The sequence below is a fragment of the Girardinichthys multiradiatus genome, chromosome Y (assembly GCF_021462225.1).
Source record: "Girardinichthys multiradiatus isolate DD_20200921_A chromosome Y, DD_fGirMul_XY1, whole genome shotgun sequence".
Lineage (NCBI taxonomy): Eukaryota > Metazoa > Chordata > Actinopteri > Cyprinodontiformes > Goodeidae > Girardinichthys > Girardinichthys multiradiatus.
The window spans coordinates 24,094,243-24,118,395 of NC_061818.1; the positions used below are offsets into that span (position 1 = coordinate 24,094,243).

Sequence of the window (24,153 nt, forward strand, 5' to 3'; positions counted from 1 at the left end):
TATGTGAACAGCAAACTTATACAGAGTCAGAGGTTTACATACTGTCATCATGGCTTTGATATCAGTTATTTTGGGCTTCTAATGATGCCTTTAAACCATTCTGTTTTCAGGGTGGATTTAGTATACAACATACAACTGTAAGGATTTTAAAAACAGGCCTTTGTTGCACAGGTTTGAATTTCTTGTGGAATTTCATGGTCTAAATTATGTAGACAGACTCAAATATATATTTAAACCTCCAGTAATACTCAGTATCCAACCATTCTTCTTGAGATAATTGGTCATTTATTTTAACTTGCTTTGTTTCCTGGCACAGACCTGGCCTTAAAAGGTTTGCCAAAACATTTTCAAATTTTAATATTTGCTGATAATACATGAGAAAATGATGTGGGTGTGGAAGCAAACCCTGTTTAGATCTGTCAACAGGGTGGAGCAGCCAAACGGAGCAAAGTGCAGTCAGGGGTGGAAGTGGTCATTTGGATTTCGACCGTCAGCACAGATCACAGGAAACCAGTTGGGAGCAACTCATTCGCCTCTGTATCTCCAGGACTTGGCCTACAACCAGAATATTCAGCACTATTTGGCCTCTATCAAACTTTGAACTACACAAAACCGACATAAACAAAGAATGAGAGGGGGAGAGATGCAAAAGGCAGTACAACATGACATTATTAATTCTGCATTTGAGCCATCTGGAGCCTGATGGCTTTATTTATGCTGTATTCAAATTCCAAATCAAGAGCATCTGTGCAAAAGACAAATCTCTAATTAATCAGCGCCTGCAGCTGGCTTCGAACGATACCTTCATAGAGGGGATGGGGTTTCATTTCAATTCTGACTCGGCTCAGATATGATGACAGCTGTTTTAGGGACAGGTGTAGACAGAGATTGCACACGCAAGGCCAGACAGTCAAATTGAATCATAGGCGAAATGATGTTAAAACTCCATCTCAGCCTTTGTTAGTGTTAGTGATGAGACATATTCGGTTTAAGGAGACTAGGTAATAACTGACGAGCAAAGTCACGTACCCTCAATTTGGATCATCTTTGATTATTATCATTTCCAAAAAGACATTTTCACTCTTTAATTAATACTTTTCGTTTCTACTATGTGGTTTTATTTCTTAAATTTGGTTTGAATGCACCAACTAATTCCTCATCCCTTGCCATTGCCTATGATTGTTCTGAGAAAGTGCATGAGATGGGTTGGCGTTTCTATGGAAACAACATATTTAGTTGAGGATGTCAGAGCCCTTGCCCTGTCTGAGGTCATTCCGGCGATCTACTCAGATAATTTGATCATTCTGTACCTCTTGTGTGAAGTCGAAGAAGAGTTGAGTTCCCCAGTGAGCCTAATTATAAATAGGAAATGTGTTTCCCCTATTTCCCATTGGTATACATTTGGGAAACTGTTTTAAATTTTCCAAGAGCTTGTTTTTTTCTGTTCTGTTGAGTGCTGCTTGTGATGCTAAGCTGCTGATCTCGTTTGCGATGATGAGACTGGTTTAGCAAGTGATGTGCAGATCAATAGAGAGCCTGAAAGGAACAAATGATTATCATCGGTGTAGTCTGCTTCTTTATGACCTCTTTTAAAAGACCAGCAATCATGAGGACTCAGGATGCAAAACAAAGGCCTTAATTATGTCAGTCCCTCAGTGACAGCTGCTACAAAGACCTAATCAATTTGTTACCCTATCTGTCTGTCTGTCTGTCTGTCTTTCTATCTATCTATCTATCTATCTATCTATCTATCTATCTATCTATCTATCTATCTATCTATCTATCTATCTATCTATCTATCTATCTATCTATCTATCTATCTATCTATCTATCTATCTATCTATCTATCTATCTATCTATCTATCTATCTATCTATCTATCTATCTATCTATCTATCTATCTATCTATCTATCTATCTATCTATCTATCTATCTATCTATCTATCTATCTATCTATCTATCTATCTATCTATCTATCTATCTATCTACAAAACATTTGTCCTAATATTGTGACCAAATAGATTACTTTTTGTTTTTGTCTGACCGGGAAACATTTTTTCCAGAAGGCATCTGGCATGTCGGTGTGGGCAGCTGCAGGAGTGGGTCAAAATTCTTCCACAGAGATATAAATGACTCTTTGCCTGGTATTGCAAGTGCCTATTGGCAGTTTTAGCCACCAAGAGTTGAGCAAGAATTATCGGGTTTGGGGAGCAGTTACTTTTTCACAATAGGCCAACATTGTTTTTGAGAAAAAATATATTAATAAATCTAATCATTAACTGCAAATAGGGACATGTTGCTCTTTCATTTAAACATTTAACTATACGTATAGTTTTAAGTGACCAAAAAAAGGAAAGCCTGTGTGAGGACACATGGCAATGAATGCAGTCATCTTCTGATTTTATTGGATAAAGTCAATAAATTAAGACAAATTAAAGTATAAATGTGGTAGCTGAGTATGTCCAATGCGACCTGTTCTGAAACTGACAAAAATGTAATACGTATGTGCATGTCCCTTTAAAGAAGGTACCTTTAAACAGTGCTATTGAGCCCAACTATAGTTCCCAAGGTACTGCGCGAAAATGTGGAAGTTCGTCATATTCAGGTCAACCAATGATATATTTCCACACGCGAGCGCGTACTTCGAAATGGCGTTCCCTCGTCCAATGACCTTCTGCTATTTTACAATTTATATGATATAGCCAACCGGTGTTGTCGTTCTTCACAGTGACCAATCAGCAGTCCGCGTCGTTGCGTAGAGGCGTCATCGTTCTCGGCAAATCAAACTGAACGCAGAGTTTAAACCGTGCGCGCGGGCGGTCCTAGGGAGCTTTAGGGGTGGGTCCAAACGAAGACGCGTGCTTGAATTTGAATTCAGGAAAGCTGCTAGTAGCTTGTTTAGATATTCGTCAGCTACAGCAGCCCAACATTAGCTGTTTCGCGTTATAAGCAATAAGATACGCAAAAATAATATCTTTACCACGTCACGTAACGTGTGAATAATATTAGATTGCTGCTTAGTTTTGCATTCACATCCTGCCTGGGGCGAGATCGGTCTTCTTGCAATGAAAGCGGGCGGTAAGTAACTATTCTTATCTTAATTCTGTCTTATATTAAAACAAATAAAAATAACTCACTTAAAGCCAGTATTTGATCGTTGTAACGGTTGAGAATTCACTGGTTTCTTGTTCAAATCTTACCTGGATTAGTGATAGATTGCTTCTCGACTTTACAGTAACTTTAGGGCAAAATGTCAATATTTTAAAGAAGCAAACCCCTGCATCTTTTGCAAATGTCTTATTTTTAAGTAGTAGCAGCTGCGGCAAACTAAGTTTGAGCTTTAAACTTTGAAACTAAGTGAACCCAACTTCACTGGACGACGGGAGGGAAATTTGGGCGCTCACTTCATTTGCCTTCTCCCGTAGAGCAGTTTGGTTCACTGTCGTAACATTAGCGACAAAGGCAAAAAAATAAATAAAAACGGGTTGTTTTTAAGCGACAACTAGATAATCGCCTCTAGTTTAAAGTTAAACAGTAAGTTTAAACAATTTTGCATGTGTTTAGATGACCCTAATAATCAATCTGGGGTTGTCTTACTATGGAGCTTTTAAGTATTTAATAGGGGAACTTATAGTAGAAAACAAAGTCACAATCAGGAAATTAATAATTGCATCATACTGCAAGTTATTTTAACTAAAGACTGTTATTTCTTTCACACTGTTCCAGTATTTTTTTTAGTATATGTATATATTTTTGCCACAATGCAGTTGTTGAATGTCCTATCTAAATACAGTTGCCATATTTTAAATGAAAAATATGCTCTTCCTCTCTGAGATGTTCAAAAGTAAAATTTACCTCAAATTTTTACTTAGTAGATGTGTAAAGTGTACTTTGTTACAATCCAACACTGTTAATTTTGAGTATATGTCCATAGCAGGCAGGGGCCTGTATGAGATTCTCCCTGTATGAAAACCATGAGTAACAATAGCAGTGTATCACAGTATTTTGACAATTGTTTATTTCTTTTCTTGTATAAGGTGACTAAATTACACTGCGAGGTGATGAGATTTATAAATAAGAAAGAACAAACGCTATAAATTAGGGCTGAAACAATTAATCGGATTAATTGTGATTAATCAATTATTGAAATAATCGTCAACTAATTTGGTAATAAAATAATCTTTACCTGAAATATATAGACTCTAAAACATGCCATTTGCTGAAAGAACAACCCAATCAGAACACTAATTGCATTTAAGATGAACACCTTTTTTTGTCTGTAAATATGCTCTTTGCAGAACTTCTCAAGTGGCCCAGCTTTAGCTTCACCTGGTTTAAATTCTGTAAAAAAAAAAAAAAAAATCCTATCAAGCACGTTTTGCTATCCAATTATTAATCGATTAATTGAAAAAATAGTCAGCAGATTAATTGATTAGCAAAATAATCATTAGTTGCAGCCCTAGTATAAATTTTTATGTATTGCCTGTATTGGGAGACTACAATAATAGTAATAAGAATAATAACCTTCTTTTAGCCTTCCAAACATCTATCTGGTACCTCTTAAAAGGACTTTGAACTGTAGATAGTGACTTTCATATTTTTAGATATATTTTTTACATTTTTGTCAGGACGTGGAATCTACAAATGCAATGATCACATCTCATTTGAAGCTAAATGTATTTTTTAATTCAATTAAATTCATTTTATTTATATAGCACCCAATTAGAGTAAATGTAACCCTTTACAAACAGATCCATATTTAATTCAGATCAGTTAAAATTAGATTTGTAAAGAATACCTTGTTGCCCTCCAGCACTGTTTATGTTAAGTGTCCACAGTTTGCTAACATCCTGAAGGAGCAGGCTACATACTGGCTTTAAATGAAGTGTAAATATTGCTTTAGCAATAAAGTGAGAATTGATGTGCCAACTTTGCACCAAGAAGTGTTTGTTGTCCACATTGCAAAGTAAAGTATTTGCCGGATCTTGGATAGTAAAAAAGGAGCCCTGCTTGTTAAAATTTAATTACATATCTTTTAACTCTGTATTCATTTATTTTTTTTCCTGCAGTCGTCCACTGCCGTTGTTCGAAATGCTACTCAATTCCTGCTCGGAAGCGGGTCCGGAAGCGATCTTCAACCCTAACTCTGCTATCGTTACCTGAGGAAATTCTTCTCTATGTTCTCCGGTGTCTGTCTGCGGAGGACCTCCTGTCTGTCAGAGCGGTAAGTTAAACAAGTCAGTTTGGTGCATTGTTGCCTATTGGACTTTTCTTGTTCTTGATTAGTCTAAAATAAGTTTGTATCTGTTGTAGGTACATTCACAGCTCCGGGACATTGTTGACGGCCACAACAGTGTGTGGGCCAGAGTCAGTTTCAGGGACACATGGCCATCGCCTAATGTTTTATGGCTGTTTGAAAGGTACAGATCCTTCTCCTGGGAAAAAAAATAAATATAACTGCTTCTCCAAATGAATTGTTACATAAAATTATTCACTTATTTTAGGGCTGCTGAGAAAGGGAACTTTGAAGCTGCTGTGAAACTTGGGATTGCCTATTTGTACAATGAAGGACGTAAGTTCAAGAATTTTTCCTCATACAGTATCATAAACATAAATTTCTGCTTAAAATACCACGTTAGTTGAACGGATGTCAACAATAGATGAATAGATTAAATGATTGCAGTTCTTCACTTTTGCCTTCTCTCGCCTGCAGCTTTGTTGAGCGATGAAGGGCGAGCAGATGTATGCGGTCGAAAAGCCTCCCACTTCTTCAGCTTGGCGGAGAGCCTGCTCTCTCCCAAAGCGGATCCCTTCACTTGGGTTTTCATCCGTCCTCCGTGGTCGCCCACTGGCAGCTGCTGCAAGGCCGTAGTGTTCGATCACCTAAAGGCTGAGTGCGAAAGCAATATGGTGAGTTCTGCTGCTGCCACTTCAGAGGATCTGAGCTTGAAAGCCGATGATTGGACAACACGCTAAATGCACAGAGATTGATTTTATTTTTTACTTTCTCTGCAGGAGAAGAGGGGCCCTTTGTTGCACTGTTTGGCCAGAGTTTTGCTCCTGTTTGAAGTGAGTGAGGGTGTCTGGTGTTTCTGGGTGGGGTTTGCTTTGTTTCTGTTACCCTCTAAGCAGAATGTACATGTGTCTGCTGCTGTCAGAAGAGCTGTTAGGCGAGTCACCAGAAACAAAGGCTAAATGACTGTTTTTCCTCTCTTTATACAAGTGTTACTCAAAGCCCCCAGTGGGCTTCATTGTTTGACAGCATGACACATCAGGAGCCTTCATGTTAGCCAGATGCAATATGTGTCAGGCACTGTTGTACAGCCGCTTTCTCAGAAGTGCGAGAACAAAAACATTCATTTCTAAAGACGCGTCATGAACATCTGGAACTGTGCCGCTTGTTTTTCAGGAGGAAGAAAAGCGATCAGATGCTGTAGCCATGCTGGAGGAGTCATCGCAGGCCGGCTGCTTGCAGAGTTCATACTTGTTGTGGGAGCACAGCCGTAAAGCAGCCGTGAGTTTGGTTCTGTGTTTGGTAGAACCTGGACTGACACGCTTACACTGCCCTGCAAAAGTATTCATACCTCTGGAGCGTTTTTCATGTTTCTACACATTACAATCACAAACTTCAATGTGTTCATTGGGACTTTATGTCGTATACCAACTTATAGTGTTTTAGAAAGGTGGAGGGAAGTGTAAGAATGGTGTTGCTTGTATTTTTACTGTTCAGCCCTGTTGTGGAGAAGGCAAATTCGGAGTTAAGTTTTAAAACAATATTCCAACCTTTGACCAGCTTCTGGAGCACTCAGTGTATCCACTGAAAACTGCAAGGCTACAAAGACCTGACCGTCCACCTAAACTGACGGGCTAACTGAACATTAATCAGACGCAACAAAGAGGGCCATGGTAAATCTGGAGGAGCTGCAGAGATCTATAGTTCCAGTGGAAGAATCCACTTGCAAGAAAACTATTAGTTGTACATTTCATGAATTCACACCGATGTGCTACTTGGTCAGTTTTTCTACATAAAATACCAATGAAATGCATTAAAATTGGTACTAATGTTTTAATGTGACAAAATGTGAAAGAGTTTTAGGTTTAGCAATACATTTCAAGGCATCACAGCACTGCTATTTAATACAGACAATAAAATGAAAACAGAAGAAGATTCTTAAAGCATATCGAGGGATAAATCAGGGTTAAACATGTATTAGATGGTGACGTGTGTTTGCTTGATTCGCAGATGTCGGATCCAGGAAGGTATCTTCAGTGTGTGAGAACCCTCAGGGACTATGCTGGAAAAGGATGCTGGGAAGCACAGGTGATTAAAAACCTTTAATATGTGTCATGGTTTGTTTTTGTGGCTCCTTTCTATGTCACTCTGGGTTTTGTTTTCGCGTTGCTCCTAAAACAACCAAAAAGCAATGCTTTAAAATGTTTCTCTTGACACCATTTAATTTCTCTCTTTGTTTTTGTCTCCATTTTGAAATTCTCATCGAAGCCTTTATCATAATGTGTCAAAGAGGGCCCGACAGATGCTGACAAGATTTTTTTTTTCTTCCTCTCATCCCAGTGAATCATAATAACATGACTCATCTAAATCACTCTTATTACAGCAGTAAACTTCAACCAGATTGTTGTCATTATGGCGCAGCACAGTTCAACAAGCTGTCAGGATCTCTAAAGCTATTCTCAAACACATTTTAACATTTGCTCTCATCTATTCCTCCCAGCTGTCTCTGGCTAAAGTGTGCAGCATTGGGAATCCGCTGGGTTTGGAGTCCAAGGCCTGCTCAGAGATAGTGGCCCAGATTTTCAACTCGGTACATCAACACAGCACTCAGGGTATGCTCAGACGAGGCGTTAAGGACACCATGAGGTACGGGACAAAAAAACGTAACAATGATGATGTAAAGATGATGCACGTGGTGATTAATACAATCCACTGACACAATCAAAGCGTCCTTTTAGCAAGGGATTAGGTTGTATTTGGAGGTATGTGTCTGTGCATTCCCTCTACCTCGTATAATGAAGGTTTACATTTCTGTCAATAGCAGATTCTCAATGGTAGCTCTATAGTTTGCCTTATTTTTGAAATGTTAAGCCAAAAAAACTACTAAAAAACGAATCATGTTATGACAGCCTGCGTTAATGTATTTTAGTTGGATTTAATGTGATGGACCAACACTAAATAGTGCATAGTTATGAAGTGGAGATAAAATTTATATTTTAGAAATAAATATCGGAAAAGTCTTTTGGGGTTTTGTCTCTACCAGCTTTGTATATCTAGACTGGATTTTTTGCCATTTTTATTTACAAAATATCATCCTCTTTCTGATTGGATGGAGGGCATGAGTGGACTTCCTTTTTGACGTCTCGCCACTGATTCATGACTTGCTTTAGTTCAGGACTTTGACTAGGCCATTCTAACACATGAATTTGCTTTGATCTTAACCATTCTAATGGCTGTATCTTTAGTGTCATTGCTTGCTGGAAGGTGAAGCTATGCTCCAGTCTCAAGTTTCCTGCTGCTTCTGGCAGGTTTTCATCCAGTGTTGCACTTTATGTCGCTCCATCCATCGTCATACCAGCTCTAACCACTGTGTCTGCCCCTGCTGAACAAAAGCGCCTCTCTATTATATTGCAGCCACCACCATTTTTCATGGTTTGAATGGTGATTCAATTTGATTTGCAGACAGTATGGCCCTTTTTCTTTGATTTCTCTGGTTAACGTCCTCTTGTCTGTTATTTTAGTTGAAGTTGTGGCATTTAGGAGTATGAGAGTAAAGGACGCTGAATAAAAAAATGCATTCCACATTTCACCATTATGCACTACTTTGGTCTACAGCATAAAATCACAATAAAATCCAGTGAACACATTTGTGGTGAGCATAAGGTGTAAATATTTTTTTCTGTCCTTCGCCTGTTGCTGCAGGTACATCCTGGTGGACTGGCTCGTGGAGGTGACCACCATGAAGGACTTCTCCAGCCAGACCCTGCATGTGACAGTGGGTTGCGTGGACCGATACCTGGCTCTGCGTTCTGTGCCAAAGGCCCGCCTTCAGCTGTTAGGAATTGCTTGCATGGTGGTTTGTACACGGTGAGGTCCTTCACACTTCTTTCTACGTTTTTTTAAAATTTCTACATTATAAGGCTCATGTTATTGTTTGTTTTAAAATCCTGCCAAGCTGAAAATGTTTGTCTATATTTATTTATTTCTAGATATGTAAGCAAAGAAATCCTGACCATACGCGAGGCCGTTTGGCTGACGGACAACACCTACAAATATGAAGACCTGGTGCGAATGATGGGGGAGGTTGTGTCTGTGCTGGAAGGAAAAATAAGGGTGAGTGTTGCTGACTATCTAGTTTTCAGTTGACTGTAAAGGATTTTTTTAATCTTCGGCTCTATCCATCAGAGCCCCACGCTGCTGGACTACAGGGAGGTGCTGCTGTTTCTGCTCCCCCTGGAGAGGCGGTCCACTAATCTGTTCAGCTATATCTGTGAGCTGTCGCTGCTCTACTCTGCTCTCGCCACTACACCTCCTGCCAAACTGGCCTGCACTGCACTGCTCCTCACAAGGGCGCTGCATCACTATGGTAAGATCGCCCTGCTTTACCACATGCATGTAATAAAACGGTCTGAAGTCAGGTTCATGCCTAACTTGATTTGTCTGCTGCTCTGCAGGTCCTGTCTGGCCCACTCTGTTGAGGGACTACACAGGATTTACTGAGGAGGACCTTGTTCCTCTCTCTGTGCTGCTCTATGTCAAATGGTGAGTGCATCAGTGTGATTTAATGGAATTAGTTGTGAATTACACTCCTCCGCTTTCCATCCATATAAAATTTTTGACAATGTATTCAAACTGAGGGCGGTTTGCATAATGGGCTTATTTTATGTTGCCTTTGTGCTGCGTTTGGAGGACTTGTGAAAAACCTGGGAACTTCAGGAATCCCACTAGGACTGCATGGTATTAGAAAAAACACTTGAATATTAGGATCACAATATCAATTCTGATTAAACCTAGATTTTCTACAACTCTATTGTTCTTTTGAATGATCACAATGTCTCCAACACTCCTTGAACTTTACCATCTCAGTCACTGAAGCAGTCTGGAAAAGCCTGTAATTTGATTTAAGTATTTTTTAGGGCTAGAGAAGTACAGAAAAGAGTAAGGAAAAACATCGTTATTTGAGCTCAAGTTTAATCCGTCTGTGTGGAGCATAGAGAAGTGCATCACTGCCCCTCCTCTGCCTGTTGCTGTCAGGGTTCCTATACAGTCTTTAAAAGTCTCAAAGTATGGAATTTCCTTTGATCTTTTTGTATTGCTTAAAGGACAGTATGCGTAGCAAAGCTTAATAGGATTACATTTAAATTAAGTGCTCTATTTTGATTTATCATATCACCTCTTGATTATAACACTATGCCTACTGGTATGTTGTTTTTTTGACTGATGGAGCCGTTCACTCATTCAAAATGACAACTTCAATACCTTTTTTTGGACTCTATTAAACTCTGTCTTGTTAAAATGCCAAACAAGGCCTTAAAGCTGCCGTTTTGGAGAATTTTTGAGTTCAAACTGTGCTTTAAATGATCAAAATTTAGCAGATGATACTCCAATCCTTAACTGACGACACCAAGAGGGATATATGTTTTATCAATTAGACCTGATCTAAGTCCAGATGCCAAAATAACAATGAACTGGCCCAGTACCACACTTACACCAGAACTGTGTTGATTCCTGATTTGTAGACCCAACTATGACAGCAGTTTCATAGTTTATTTTTTTACTATTCTTTTAATATCCAGAATGCTATAACAAAAGTCTCTATATTTGAGTCGGGGAAACTTTGAAATTTGGAAACAAACCGACTAGTTAACCAGGTAAAACCAGCATGTTTTTCACTATAAAGAGCAACAAAAAGGAAAAACATTCTGCTCTATAAGCATGTTTACTCAAAGGCTACTACTAAATATAACTGGTTTGTCTAGGTATGAAAATCAAAATAACATTTTATACAAGTAGTACATTTAAAATAATTAGTCTCACAATGTATTGAATCACAATTATCTTTGCAATATCAGTATTTGCAGTACTGTAATCGCAAAAATTGTTTAATGCAATATTTGGTAGGACATTATATTTCAAGTGCCATTCATGCACATTCTGTATCCCAGTGATATTTTTGAAATGCTGGATAGTTTTTCTCTGCCTCGATGTATATTTTCAGTGGGCGAGATGCTAAAGCTCATGAAGTGGGGACATTGTAATGAAGGGAAAGAAGACCGAAAGGGATGGTGTGGGTTAATTGTAAATTATATCGGCAATAATGGTGATATCAGGCAACACTCATAATATTCAATATTTCTCATTTTAGCAGCAGGAGGAATAATAGTTGCTTTTCTGTTTCAAATAGGAGCATTAGAAAATTTTATAAGAAGCTAACATTGGACCATGTCAGTCCTTCGATTTTTCTCAGTCAGTAATATTTTGTGGCTCTTTAGTTTAGAGTTGACCATGTTGGTAATATCTCCTGTTAATTTAGTTTTTTTACTTTAAAAGTACTGGAATATTGGAAATAAAACTCTGGACACTTCAGTCTGGAAATGTATGGAGGTTTTTAATATGAAAATTGTGTAGGAAGCCTATAGTTGTTACTGTATAACCCAGCAGATCACATTTTACCTGTAATCATTAACTACTGTGCCATAGAATAACACTGCTGCCCACTAAATGTGTGAAGCCACTTCTTTTTTGTTTTTGTTTCAAGATACGGTTTATATGTTCAGAGTATAAAAATAATCAACCTTACCGACACTGTGAGATGGGTTTATTGGGTGCATAACTGTCATTATTCTCTGCATCCACTAGTATGAACACAGCTTAGGCTTATTATATACCACTGGGCTCATTTCCATTAAAAGTCACTGTATGTGTGAGCTTGTCCTATAATGGTGGGGTTAATGTAAGCAGGGAACGATGTTAAACAAGTATTCGGTTAAATGGCAAAATGTATTACATCAGCGTGCCCCCTCTGTTTGTTTTGGGATGTTTATTGATTGTGAAACAGTCTGACAGAAACACACATTCTGATACAGGAAATGGTTCTTAGAAACACTGCTGTCCCATGACTCACACATGACCACCTCCTAACCGTTCTCCTTCTCCGTGAAGGAAGATAACAGGAATTGATTAGGTGTGAGTCTGGCTGTTTTCAGCTTGCCCACATCGATTACAGAAATAGGATATCAAAACAAATATCTGCATAGCAGGAAATAGATGGCCCTCAAGGCTACATGAACTGCAGAGCTTTAGTGTCATAAAGATGGTGGGAGACATCACTGGTGTGGGTGAGAAATGTGCCTCTGTGTGAGTCACTTTGATGGGTGAGCGGCATATTGATGGAACAGTCCTCAAATGGACGACTAACGAGATTTGTCCTGAAGAATTGATTATACTGTTGAAGCAAGCGAAGTAGTCCCAGCTTGGTTATTTTTTTCTCTTTCTCTGTTTTTCCCTTCGCTCCCATCTGTCCACAGTTTCAGTCAAGATGTGCCCAAAGACTACAGGCACGTGTCTCTGACTGGAGTCAAGCAGCGCTTTGAAGACGAGGCTTTTCAGGAGATCAGCAAAGAAAAGGTACCCCCATTATAAATATATTATCTCTATTAGTTTTCTAAAGCTGAATGGTAATGGTAATTTTTTGTATAATTATTAATCTCTTCCACAAGGTGATGAACTTTAAAGAGCTCTGTCAGATCTTGGAGATTTCTGAAGCTGAGCCTCAGATGGAGCCTCCTAGTCCAACAAGTGGTCAACCAGCAGACATCCATACCTTCCTGGCTTCTCCATCAAGTACTAGCAAGAGGTAAGGCAGGGACCAAACCGGTCTCCTCTTCCACCAGTTTTGCAAAATCTAATTCTGATCTGGGTAATGAGGACAATTTGGCGTTCCTACAGAGTCTTAAGGTCTGCAAAGGATCTTAATGGTTGGAAAAGATTGGGGGAGGGGGGTTGATTTATTTTTAAATGATGTCCTTTATTTTGGATTTGGCACATCACAGCCTAAGCTTTTGTCTGACTCTTGGATAATTTTGTTCTTTAGATTAAAAAAACCTTCAGATTAATGCTCACTCATTAAGAAAAGTTTATTAATTTAGTGGTTTTGGTGTCCCAAAAAAAAATAAATGTATCACTTATCATTATATATGCTTTAAAGACTCAGTGATCAGCTGTTACAGTAGAAATAATGCCTTGAAAAAGTATTCATGACCTCAGCCTGATTTGAACTGGTCATTTCTGACCTGCTTTCCTGTCCCTGCAATGTAAAAACCGCCCAACAGCATGATGCAGCCACCACAGGAACACAACAGCAGCATTTATACGGAGATTGTATCACACCCGGGTATACCTCTTAAATCAACAGGTTGGATTGGGTTTTATTTATGGGTGTTGGAGTAAAGAGGGGCTAAATCTAAATGCATTCAACACTTATTTGCAAACTATTTTGGGTAAACAAAAGCATGTAGCATTTGTCTTCCACATCCCAGTTATTCACCACTAGTTCCTGTGTGACATAAAATCACAAATAAAGTACATTGATTGAGATTGTGGCTTTTTTTATTTCACAAAATATAAAGTTGTTTAGGGGGTGTGAATACTTTTGCAGTACACTGCACATCCACTGCTGAGTGGAACGTGAATGATCTGTCATTGAAGCTATGATACATATGACCAGAGGAGAATGTTATTTTTACGTTAAGAAACTGCAGAAATGATTCTGTTATGAGCCTGACCTCACCAACAGAAAAATGACCACTGTTACTATGCCAGTTTTTTTTAAATTAATTTATTTATTTATTTTTGCTCATTTAGCAGTTCTTATCAGCCCTGTGAGCCGTGACAAACAGCCTTCGTGAACTGTCCAGACGGTGTTTTTCTTTGTGCCATCTGCGAGAAGCTCCTGTGACTCACTATAACCCCTCCTATTGTCCGCTTTCTCTGTCCCAAGGAGACGCGATGACTGCACACAGGACCACCGGAGCGGCCTCGTGGCCACGCCCACGGCAGAGCTGTCCAATCAGGAGGAGATGCTGCTGGGAGACATCCTTGACTGGAGTCTGGACTCTTCCTGCTCCGGTTACGAGGGGGACCGCGAGGAAGACAGCGAGGCTGAGAAAGATGGGGATTGTGAGTAGGAGAATGAGCTCATCACAAGGCCTCTGTGTAATGCATGGAAATTAGTTAGTCTATATGCAGAGGAGCATCAGCAGCATCACTGGAAAGGACTCAGAATTGTCTATCTCTATACATTTGATAATGAAAGCTAAATGGACGGATGACTTTAAAGGGTTCCTAAAGTTTGGAATTTGCTTTTAACATTCTCCAAATGTGGATGAGTCTGGAAAAAAATCAAATTTAGTTTTATTACATTTTATTTATCATCTAGAAAGTAATGAATGACCTTTTTTATAGATTTGCCACGTCCCACCTCATTGATCATGTTGCAGACTGATAAACACCGACTCATTCAAAAAACAAATAGGCCCTTCCACAGCTGTTTTGGGCTCTACGTCGTTGTAATTTAGTTTTAGATGGACCCAAAGTTCTTGAACCGGGTTTAGTTTAGATCCCAAACAAAACATTGAAATTCCTGTTTTGGGCCTTATTCCTTTTAAACAACAGTCTTACATATAATATTTTTACTAAAAGCTTTTTTTTTTTTATTGGTTTTAATCTTCTGAGACACTGAATTTGTTTTCATTATTTTTAAGCCATAATCCTCAAAATTACAAGAACTAAAGGCTTAAAATATTTCTCACTCTATGCGTATTAAACCTACAGGTCCTTCTCTAAATATTAGCATATTGTGATAAAGTTCATTATTTTCCATAATGTTCGTTCGTTCGTCGTCTTCCGCTTATCCAGGACCGGGTCGCGGGGGCAGCAGACTCAGCAGAGACGCCCAGACGTCCCTCTCTCCAGACACCTCCTCCAGTTCCTCCAGGGGGAGCCCAAGGCGTTCCCAGGCCAGCCGAGAGACATAGTCCCTCCAGCGTGTCCTGGGCCGTCCCCTGGGCCTCCTCCCGGTGGGACGTGCCTGGAACACCTCCCGAGGAAGGCGTCCAGGAGGCATCCGGTATAGATGCCCGAGCCACCTCAACTGGCTCCTCTCGATGTGGAGGAGCAGCGGCTCTACTCCGAGCCCCTCCCGGATGGCCGAGCTCCTCACCCTATCTCTAAGGGAGTGCCCGGCCACCCTACGGAGGAAGCTCATTTCAGCCGCTTGTATCCGTGATCTCGTTCTTTCGGTCATGACCCAAAGTTCATGGCCATAGGTGAGGGTAGGAACGTAGACCGACCAGTAAATTGAGAGCTTTGCTTTTCGGCTCAGCTCTCTCTTCACCACAATGGACCGGCACAGCGCCCCCATTACTGTGGCAGCTGCACCGATCCGTCTGTCGATCTCCCGCTCCATTCTTCCCTCACTCGTGAACAAGACCCCGAGATACTTAAACTCCTCCACTTGAGGCAGGAACTCCCCTCCAACCTGAAGAGGACAAGCCACCCTTTTCCGGTCGAGTACCATGGCCTCGGACTTGGAGGAGCTGATCCTCATCCCAGCCGCTTCACACTCGGCTGCGAACCGCCACAGCGCATGCTGTAGGTCTTGGCTAGAGGGGGCCAGCAGGACCACGTCATCCGCAAAAAGAAGAATGTCATGATGAAAATTTAACATTCATATATTTTAGATTCATTGCACACTAACTGAAAGATTTCAGGTCTTTTATTGTCTTAATACGGATGATTTTGGCATACAGCTCATGAAAACCCAAAATTCCTATCTCACAAAATTAGCATATAATTAAAAGGGTCTCTAAACGAACTATGAACCTCATCATCTGAATCAACGAGTTAACTCTAAACACCTGCAAAAGATTCCTGAGGCCTTTAAAACTCCCAGCCTGGTTCATCACTCAAAACCCCAATCATGGGTAAGACTGCCGACCTGACTGCTGTCCAGAAGGCCACTATTGACACCCTCAAGCAAGAGGGTAAGACACAGAAAGAAATTTCTGAACGAATAGGCTTTTCCCAGAGTGCTGTATCAAGGCACCTCAGTGGGAAGTCTGTGGGAAGGAAAAAGTGTGGCAGAAAACGCTGCACAACGAGAAGAGGTGACCGGACCCTGAGGAAGATCGTGGAGAAGGGCCGATTCCAGACCTTGGGGGACCTGCGGAAGCAGTGGACTGAGTCTGGAGTAGAAACATCCAGAGCCACCGTGCACAGGCGTGTACAGGAAATGGGCTACAGGTGCCGCATTCCCCAGGTCAAGTCACTTTTGAACCAGAAACAGCGGCAGAAGCGCCTGACCTGGGCTACAGAGAAGCAGCACTGGACTGTTGCTCAGTGGTCCAAAGTACTTTTTTCGGATGAAAGCAAATTCTGCATGTCATTCAGAAATCAAGGTGCCAGAGTCTGGAGGAAGACTGGGGAGAAGGAAATGCCAAAATGCCAGAAGTCCAGTGTCAAGTACCCACAGTCAGTGATGGTCTGGGGTGCCGTGTCAACTGCTGGTGTTGGTCCACTGTGTTTTATCAAGGGCAGGGTCAATGCAGCTAGCTATCAGGAGATTTTGGAGCACTTCATACTTCCATCTGCTGAAAAGCTTTATGGAGATGAAGATTTCATTTTTCAGCACGACCTGGCACCTGCTCACAGTGCCAAAACCACTGGTAAATGGTTTACTGACCATGGTATCACTGTGCTCAATTGGCCTGCCAACTCTCCTGACCTGAACCCCATAGAGAATTTGTGGGATATTGTGAAGAGAACGTTGAGAGACTCAAGACCAAACACTCTGGATGAGCTAAAGGCCGCTATCGAAGCATCCTGGGCCTCCATAAGACCTCAGCAGTGCCACAGGCTGATTGCCTCCATGCCACGCCGCATTGAAGCAGTCATTTCTGCAAAAGGATTCCCGACCAAGTATTGAGTGCATAACTGTACATGATTATTTGAAGGTTGACGTTTTTTGTATTAAAAACGCTTTTCTTTTATTGGTCGGATGAAATATGCTAATTTTGTGAGATAGGAATTTTGGGTTTTCATGAGCTGTATGCCAAAATCATCCGTATTAAGACAATAAAAGACCTGAAATATTTCAGTTAGTGTGCAATGAATCTAAAATATATGAATGTTAAATTTTCATCATGACATTAAGGAAAATAATGACCTTTATCAAAATATGCTAATATTTTGAGAAGGACCTGTATGTGTGAGTTTCACTTTCTGAAATGAGCGACAAAAACAATTGACCTTTTTTAAGATATTCACTTTTTTTTATTTTTTATTTTTTATTTTTATTTTTTTATATATATATTGTGTTTTACCTGACCTTTAGGTACGATATGGTCCAGTCTAGTTTGGGACATTTCATACCAACCATGTATTGATTCATACGACCACTTTGATTACCAGTGATTTATAATAATTTATTAGCAGAAAATAAATACAAGTGGGCTGAAGTTTGGAGCTCATATGTTCTTATTGTCAGATGTATCCACAGTCTGGAGAAGTATGAGTAAATATTTGTTGGAACCATGGCTCATCACAGCTGCGCAGATTGTTTTGATCATACCTCTGTACTGTTTTGAACCTGTTTTCAACTTCTCTTTCAATAGTTTCCATGATCTCTATCAAGCTGCACCCGCTGGCTGATGGAGATGATAAACTGGAGTGCTGCCGAGCTCTCTCCAGCGACGACAACAGTTTCTGTGAAGCAGACAGTGATGGGAGCAAAGATTGCCCAGACCAAGAACCATCTGCCTCGTCCGCAGATCATCACAGCTCAGGATACTCATCTGTCCAGAGCATAAGCCCCTCTTCTACGTGCTCCTCGTCCTCCATAGTGACCCGCACGTTCAGGACCTTTACTGCCTCTCTTGGCGCAGCCTCTGCCAAAGCCCAGACGGGTTTCCACCTCTTGGTGCCCATGCAGAGGCCCCGGGGCACCTCCACCAGACAGTTGAAGAGGAAGAATGTAGCGGCTCACAGTGGCGGTGAGGTGGAAAGGGAAGACGGAGATGTTCATTCGGCAAGAGCAGGGTTCATGAGCCTGTGAGTCTTAACAACCACCTGCTGTTCACAGACCACTCGCTCGGTTTCTAACCTTCAGCACTTTTAAATCGTCATCATTGTTCAACCATCCTGTGAGTCTGAGCTGTTCATTCAACTGCTAGAAGTTCAAAGACTTTTAAGAGTTTAAAGAATAGGCAAGAATGTGAACTGCTTAGAAGCTTTCATTTTCTATCACATTACATTTCAGTTAGACGTTTACAAACACAGAAGTAGAAATACCTCCCAGGAACCACAGTCTGCTCTAAAACCACTGGAATATGGCTCGGCCTTCCTCAGGAGCCCGACGTACTGGCGGTCATGTGTGCAACAACCTATCTCAGATATCATTTGAAAAGAAACTAAATCTCAGTGATTTATTATTTTCAGGGGGTTAAATGTGTTTGTTATTAAAAACAACTCAGCTGTCTTGTTTATGTGGTTGTTTTTGGTTGCCATCACCTCTGTTATGCACTGTCTGTACTGTATTTGATTACATTAAATGTAACTACTGGTATCTTACTGAATATATCTGCATCCAAAGCCTATAAGAGTTTTTGAACAATTTTCTTCCTCAGTTTTGTTGTCCTGCAGCTTTTCCAAAGGTACTGTGTTGTAGTTTGTGGTCAAAATAACAGCTGTGAAATCAGTTAATATGTAGCCTTAAATAGCTTCAGTTCTGTTCTGTGCTGTTGATTAATTATTTTGTTTACCTGTGGCACACTAATCCAATTAGGAGCTCCATACAGAACTCATCTTATTCACTAATGTGCTCCTGATGATGAAGCAAAAAAAAAATAAATCAAGTCTCTTGCTGGATTTTCACATTTTCAGAGAGCAAAGTGACGTTTCCTCCAAACTGAATTAAGTTTAGCAATTTTATCATCGCTTATGTGCATAGGAATGTACCATTTTCCTGATATTGTTTTTCCCTTTCAACAGTCGGTATTGAAGAATATCTTGATGGATGTGTTTCTTTATTTAACACAACACACTAGAGGAAACCTTACAGGGTTTTTGCGCCTCATGCAGGATACAGAAGACATGTTGTCTACATGACTGTGACTGACTGAAAATACATTTTTAACTGTTACTCCAGACTGGTTGTATTTTTTTTTTTTGTAATGTACATATTGTTATATGTATAAATGGAAGAAGACAAAGACCTACTACCTACCACTACTACTTGAAATGGTATTTGCCTAATTCCCAAAAGCTTTTTTTTAAATCGTTTTTCTACAGTTCAGTGTTTTCTGTGAATTCAATATGTAATTTTTTTTACTGAGTTTGAAATAAAAACAAGTTATTATTCTTTTTTTGTGGTGTCACTGTTATTACTTTGCTGCTATACTGTAAGTTTTTTAAATTTAAACATTAGAAAGGGCTATTTTAGAACCATACATCCCACAGTGCCATCATACCCCATAGTTTTCCACATTACAACTGAAAAGTTCCCCTCATTTTACTGAGTTTGTGATCGCAGATAGACCAACACAAATTACTGTACAGCTGAAAGGGAGAAGATACGTGTCTTTTAAAATGAAAATCTAAAAAGTGACCAAAAACTAAAAAACAACCCAATGGCATTATGTATATAATATAATATATATATATGTATATATATATACAGTACAGACCAAACGTTTGGACACCTCGTTCAAAGAGTTTTCTTTATTTTCATGACTATGAATATTGTAGCTTCACACTGAAGGGATCAAAACTATGAATTAACACATGTGGAATTATATACTGAACAAAAAAGTGTGAAACAACTGAAAACATGTCTTATATTCTAGGTTCTTCAAAGTAGCCACCTTTTGCTTTGATTACTGCTCCGCTCACTCTTGGCATTCTGTTGATGAGCTTCAAGAGGTCGTCACCTGAAATGGTTTTCCAACAGTCTTGAAGGAGTTCCCAGAGATGCTTAGCACTTGTTGGCCCTTTTGCCTTCACTCTGCGGTCCAGCTCACTCCAAACCATCTCAATTGGGTTCAGGTCCGGTGACTGTGGAGGCCAGGTCATCTAGCGCAGCACCCCATCACTCTCCTTCTTGGTCAAATAGCCCTTACACAGCCTGGAGGTGTGTTTGGGGTCATTGTCCTGTTGAAAAATAAATGATGGTCCAACTAAACGCAAACCGGATGGAATAGCATGCCGCTGCAAGATGCTGTGGTAGCCATGCTGGTTCAGTATGACTTCAATTTTGAATAAATCCCCAACAGTGTCACCAGCAAAGCACCCCCACACCATCACACCTCCTCCTCCATGCTTCACGGTGGGAACCAGGCATGTAGAGTCCATCCGTTCACCTCTTCTGCGCCGCACAAAGACACGGTGGTTGGAACCAAAGATCTTAAACTTGGACTCATCAGACCAAAGCACAGATTTCCACTGGTCTAATGTCCATTCCTTGTGTTCTTTATCCCAAACAAGTCTCTTCTGCTTGTTGCCTGTCCTCAGCAGTGGTTTCCTAGCAGCTATTTTACCATGAAGGCCTGATTCACACAGTCTCCTCTTAACAGTTGTTCTAGAGATGTGTCTGCTGCTAGAACTCTGTGTGGCATTGACCTGTTCTCTAATCTGAGCTGCTGTTAACCTGCGATTTCTGAGGCTGGTGACTCGGATGAACTTATCGTCCGCAGCAGAGGTGACTCTTGGTCTTGCTTTCCTGGGGCGGTCCTCATGTGAGCCAGTTTCTTTGTAGCGCTTGATGGTTTTTGCGACTGCACTTGGAGACACTTTCAAAGTTTTCCCAATTGTTTGGACTGACTGACCTTCATTTATTAAATGGCCACTCGTTTTTCTTTACTTAGCTGCTTTTTTCTTGCCATAATACAAATTCTAACAGTCTATTCAGTAGGACTATCAGCTGTGTACTGTATCCACCTCCTGCACAACACAACTGATGGTCGCAACCCCATTTATAAGGCTTGAAATCCCACTTATTAAACCTGACAGGGCACACCTGTGAAGTGAAAACCATTTCAGGTGACTACTTCTTGAAGCTCATCAACAGAATGCCAAGAGTGTGCAGAGCCGTAATCAAAGCCAAAGGTGGCTACTTTGAAGAACCTAGAATATAAGACATATTTTCATTTGTTTCACACTTTTTTGTTCAGTATATAATTCCACATGTGTTAATTCATAGTTTTGATGCCTTCAGTGTGAAGCTACAATATTCATAGTCATGAAAATAAAGAAAACTCTTTGAATGAGAAGGTGTGTCCAAAATATATACAGTGCCTTGCGAAAGTACTCGGCCCCCTTGAACTTTTCAACCTTTTGCCACATTTCAGTCTTCAAACATAAAGATATAAAATTCTAATTTTTTGTGAAGAATCAACAACAAGTGGGACACAATCGTGAAGTGGAATGAAATGTATTGGATGTGTCAAACTTTTTTAACAAATAAAAAACTGAAAAGTGTGGCGTGCAATATTATTCGGACCCTTTACTTTCAGTGCAGCAAACTCACTCCAGAAGTTCAGTGAGGATCTCTGAATGATCCAATGTTGTCCCAAATGACTGATGATGATAAATAGAATCAACCTGTGTGTAATCAAGTCTCCGTATAAATGCACCTGCTCTGTGATAGTCTCAGGGTTCTGTTCAAAGCGCAGAGAGCATCATGAAGACCAAGGAACACACCAGGCAGGTCTGAGATACTGTTGTGGAGACGTTTAACGCCGGATTTGGATACAAAAAGATTTTCCAAGCTTTAAACATCCCAAGGAGCACTGTGCAAGTAATCATATTGAAATGGAAGGAGTATCAGACCACTGCAAATCTACCAAGTTCCTCTAAACTTTCATCTCGAACAAGGAGAAGACTGATCAGAGATGCAGCCAAGAGGCCCATGATCACTCTGGATGAACTGCAGAGATCTACAGCTGAGGTGGGAGAGTCTGTCCATAGGACAACAATCAGTCGTACACTGCACAAATCTGGCCTTTATGGAAGAGTGGCAAGAAGAAAGCCATTTCTCAAAGATATCCATAAAAAGTTTCGTTTAAAGTTTGCCACAAGCCACCTGGGAGACACACCAAACATGTGGAAGAAGGTGCTCTGGTCAGATGAAACCAAAATCAAACTGTTTGGTCACAATGCAAAACGATATGTTTGGTCTAAAAGCAACACAGTTCATCACCCTGAACACACCATCCCCACTGTCAAACATGGTGGTGGCAGCATCATGGTTTGGGCCTGCTTTTCGTCAGCAAGGACAGGGAAGATGGTCAAAATTGATGGGAAGATGGATGGGGCCAAATACAGGACCATTCTGGAAGAAAACCTGTTGGAGTCTGCAAGAGACCTGAGACTGGGACGGAGATTTATCTTCCAACAAAACAATGATCCAAAACATAAAGCCAAATCTACAATGGAATGGTTCACAAATAAACGTATCCAGGTGTTGGAATGGCCAAGTCAAAGTCCAGACATGAATCCAATCAAGAATTTGTGGAAAGAGCTGAAGACTGCTGTTCACGAACGCTCTCCATCCAACCTCACTGAGCTCGAGCTGTTTTGCAAGGAAGAATGGGCAAGAATTTAAGTCTCTCGATGTGCAAAACTGGTAGAGACAAACCCCAAGCGACTTGCAGCTGTAATTGCAGCAAAGGGTGGCACTACAAAGTATTAACGCAAGGGAGCCGAATAATATTGCACACCCCACTTTTCAGGTTTTTTTTTGTTAAAAAAGTTTGACACATCCAATAAATTTCATTCCACTTCACGATTGTGTCCCACTTGTTGTTGATTCTTCACAAAACATTTGAATTTTATATCTTTATGTTTGAACCCTGAAATGTGGCAAGAGGTTGACCAGTTCAAGGTGGCCGAATACTTTTGCAAGGCACTGTATATACATACATATATATATACTGTGCAAATGAAGCTAATAAAACACAGAAAAATTAGAAAGTATCTAAATTTAAAACATGGAACATGGAAAGCATCACCATAGCATGGGGTTGATAATTTGACAGTGACTTACAGTCTGGAGACATTTAGACTTGTTTTACATAACAAATGATCAAGCAGTAAATAATCATACATGAAAGCATTCTGATAACCCTTACCCTGACAGACAGACAAAATGTTTTTCTTACTCTCAGCCACACACTGTATATTGCTTGCTAAGATTTGTTTTTTCCACAAATGGAAATGTAAACGTTAGACAAAATGGAATCGCCACTGCCACTGCCATAGTTCACTGTCAGGTGGTGTGTTCAGATGTGTTACAGTCTGGAATAGTATGATCTTTAACTATTTTCAGGTTTGCTTAAATATGGAAAGAGAATACAGAGTTAAAAATACAGGTCCTTCTCAAAATATTAGCATATTATGATAAAGTTCATTATTTTCCATAATGTCATGATGAAAATTTAACATTCATATATTTTAGATTCATTGCACACTAACTGAAATATTTCAGGTCTTTTATTGTCTTAATACGGATAATTGTGGCATACAGCTCATGAAAACCCAAAATTCCTATCTCACAAAATTAGCATATTTCATCCGACCAATAATAGAAACGTGTTTTTAATATAAAAAACGTCAACCTTCAAATAATCATGTACAGTTATGCACTCAATACTTGGTCGGGAATCCTTTGGCAGAAATGACTGCTTCAATGCGGCGTGGCATGGAGGCAATCAGCCTGTGGCACTGCTGAGGTCTTATGGAGGCCCAGGATGCTTCGATAGCGGCCTTTAGCTCATCCAGAGTGTTGGGTCTTGAGTCTCTCAACGTTCTCTTCACAATATCCCACAGATTCTCTATGGGGTTCAGGTCAGGAGAGTTGGCAGGCCAATTGAGCACATTGATACCATGGTCAGTAAACCATTTACCAGTGGTTTTGGCACTGTGAGCAGGTGCCAGGTCGTGCTGAAAAATAAAATCTTCATCTCCATAAAGCTTTTCAGCAGATGGAAGCATGAAGTGCTCCAAAATCTCCTGATAGCTAGCTGCATTGACCCTGCCCTTGATAAAACACAGTGGACCAACACCAGCAGCTGACACGGCACCCCAGAC

At 40.2% G+C, this 24,153-nt stretch overlaps 1 protein-coding gene across 1 annotated transcript; it reads left to right on the top strand.

Annotated features, from left to right (window-relative positions):
- Positions 1 to 2,780: 2,780 nt before the first annotated feature.
- LOC124864543 (cyclin-F-like) lies at positions 2,781 to 19,431 on the top strand. The gene is made up of 17 exons (XM_047359360.1): positions 2,781 to 3,077; positions 5,069 to 5,223; positions 5,313 to 5,419; positions 5,504 to 5,571; positions 5,713 to 5,909; positions 6,015 to 6,068; positions 6,409 to 6,513; positions 7,243 to 7,320; positions 7,733 to 7,878; positions 8,935 to 9,099; positions 9,222 to 9,345; positions 9,418 to 9,598; positions 9,687 to 9,774; positions 12,540 to 12,639; positions 12,732 to 12,868; positions 14,012 to 14,190; positions 17,685 to 19,431. The coding sequence occupies exons 1-17, from the start codon at positions 3,065 to 3,067 to the stop codon at positions 18,122 to 18,124; spliced, it is 2,337 nt and encodes a 778-aa protein (XP_047215316.1). The 5' UTR covers positions 2,781 to 3,064; the 3' UTR covers positions 18,125 to 19,431.
- Positions 19,432 to 24,153: the final 4,722 nt, after the last annotated feature.

Coding starts and splice junctions, on each gene's coding strand:
- LOC124864543 (XM_047359360.1), top strand. Junction 5,910..6,014: donor CTGAGTGCGAAAGCAATATG/GTGAGTTCTGCT, acceptor CTTTCTCTGCAG/GAGAAGAGGGGCCCTTTGTT. Junction 12,869..14,011: donor CCATCAAGTACTAGCAAGAG/GTAAGGCAGGGA, acceptor CTCTGTCCCAAG/GAGACGCGATGACTGCACAC.